Genomic DNA, 2,460 nt, shown 5'->3' with positions numbered 1-2,460 from the left:
AGACAGAACTCCAAAAGTCTGCAGAAGGTCCCCTCGAGTCCTTAGCTAAAATCTGGACTGTGGAGAGTAGATGAAGCATCGTGAAACTGGCGGCTGTCAGGTGAGACTCTCGGGGATCACACTAAGCCAAGTATTCTTTAGTTTTTTGTTGTTGTTGCTTTTCTCTATCAAAAGCAGTATTTATTTTTTTCCCCAAACTTTAAACTTTTTATTCTGTATTGGGGTATAACTGATTAACATTGTTGTGGTGGTTTCAGGTGAACAGCGAAGAGACTCAGCTAGCCACGTACACTTCAAAAACAATGACAATGTGTAGATGTTGTAGAAACAGACGAACCAGTGATAGAGAACAGAGAGCTCAAAAACAGTCCCACTGGTAAGCAGGGATATCCTAGAAACATACTGCTGAGTAAAAAAAAAAAAAAAAAACACCAGCACGGATTCTAAATCACAGCATTTGTGACAATTAAAAATACTTGTGGGAAGCCACTTGTTCCGAAAGATAGTCAGATGTCCAAGGATGTAGATTAAACAGGTTAGAACAGACGCGAGCTGGGGCAGGGGAGGGGAGGGTGGACTGAAGGGGGAAACAGAAATAAATAAAGGATTGTATTTGTTTTCCAGTGGCTGGATGATCCTGGTGTGCCATAAAGCCAGCATGTAATTAAACTATTCTTTGTACCTGAGGTCCAGTTTAAAAAAAATTTTAGTTCACAGAATTTGAAGATTATGTGTGAAAAAAAAAAACAACACTATCAATAGATGTAGAAAAGCCTTTGATAAAAGTCAATTTATCTCTTCATGATGAAAAGGAACCTAAACTCAAGATAGAAGAGACCCTTTTAGCTTGACAAAAGGCATCTCTAATAACTCTGAGTCTGCAGTGGTGGACTAGCCGGCAGATCCAGGCAGGGTGGGAGCCACGGGGAGCAATTGTAGTCTGCTGCAGAAAGAAAATCGGGGTAGGGGGCTCTAAGCAATGCAAAATCTCACCCTGGTCCATCTCCCTTCCACAGGATGAACGATACTCTGCTCCAGGCCCCGGCCCCGGTAGAGAGCAGTCCTCACCCTGGTCCGTCTCCCTTCCACAGGATGAACAATACTCTGCCCCAGGCCCTGGCCCTGGTAGAGAGCAGTCCCGAGGCGGAGGAGCTGGGCACGGCCCACTGGGTGCTGAGTGCAATGGTCCTGCTCACCTGCGTGGGTGGCTTTGTGGGCAATGGCCTGGTGGTCTGGTTGCTGGGCTCCCAGGGGCAGAGGAGCCCTTTCAGTGTCTACGTCCTCCACTTGGGCGTGGCGGACCTCCTCTTCCTCCTCTGCATGGCCTCCAAGGTCATCCTGAATTGCTTCCAGCTGGACAGCACAGGCCACATGGCCCTAGAGATAGTGAGCAGGGGGAAATACTTCACCTACATGGCCGGCCTGAGCCTGCTGACCGCCATCAGCACTCAGCGCTGCCTCTCCGTCCTCTTTCCCATCTGGTACAAGTGTCGCCGGCCCCAGCACCTGTCGGCCGTGGTGTGCGCCCTGCTCTGGGCGCTGTCCCTCCTGCTGAACACGCTGGCCGCGTTCTTCTGCAGTGATTTCTTGGGCTGGGACAAGCTGCTGTGCTTCAGGATGGACTTGGTCATCAGCATCCTCCTCATGGGGGTCTTCACGCCCCTGATGGCCGGGTCCGGCCTCATCCTCTGTGTGCGGGTGCAGAGGAGTTCCACCGCGACCCACCGGCCCCCCACGCGGCTGTACGTAACCATCCTGGTCTGCGTCTTGGTGTTCCTCGTCTTCGCCCTGCCCCTCGGCATCCATTGGTTCCTCATCTCCTGGTTGGACCTGCCCCAGCAGACGAAGACTCTCTTCAGCCTACTTGCCCGCCTCTCCTCGGCGGTGAACAGCAGCGCTAACCCGGTCATCTACTTCCTGGTGGGCAGGCGGAAGAGCCGGGGTCTGCGGGAGCCCCTGGGGGCCGTGCTGCGCAGGGCGCTGAGGGAGGAGCCGGAGCTGGAGGGGAGGGAGACGCCCTCCTCCACCACCACCACTGACCCGGGGGTCTAAGGGCTCCGGACCCTGGACACCAGCCTGCCTGCCTGGCTGGCGGTTGGGAGCCCAGAAGGCTGTTTGCATCTCATCCTGTGGGGATCTCTCATCTTTTTGCATCTCATCTCTTTCCCACCCTCCAAGCCTCCCCACTGACTGTCCTGTCCAAGACCTCACGATGCGACTCAGTTGGGAAGATGAAGTAATTTTGTTGTTGTTGTTGTTCAGGGAGGATCTTCTGATCAGAAGGCAGGTGGAAGCTTTCAGCCCAGGTCTGTCTGATCCTATTTATCTAAACAGCCTCTACAGGTAGGTAGCCTGCCTCCCATTGGGTGAGAAGGTCCCTTCTCCCAGCCTCCTCCCTCCAAGAGGGCATCTTAGTACAGGAAGTAGGATGTAATTCTTGTGACTTCGCGCCCCTCGCTG

The 2,460-nt window shown here is 53.0% G+C and overlaps 1 protein-coding gene across 1 annotated transcript; it reads left to right on the top strand.

Moving 5' to 3' along the window:
• Positions 1-1,092: 1,092 nt before the first annotated feature.
• MRGPRD (MAS related GPR family member D) lies at positions 1,093-2,052 on the top strand. The gene has a single exon (XM_069565378.1). The coding sequence runs from the start codon at positions 1,093-1,095 to the stop codon at positions 2,050-2,052; it is 960 nt and encodes a 319-aa protein (XP_069421479.1).
• The last annotated feature ends 408 nt before the right edge of the window (positions 2,053-2,460 follow it).

The sequence above is a fragment of the Ovis canadensis genome, chromosome 21 (genome assembly GCF_042477335.2).
Source record: "Ovis canadensis isolate MfBH-ARS-UI-01 breed Bighorn chromosome 21, ARS-UI_OviCan_v2, whole genome shotgun sequence".
In the NCBI taxonomy this organism is placed as follows: Eukaryota; Metazoa; Chordata; class Mammalia; order Artiodactyla; family Bovidae; genus Ovis; species Ovis canadensis.
This window is presented reverse-complemented; position numbering and strand designations above follow the sequence as displayed.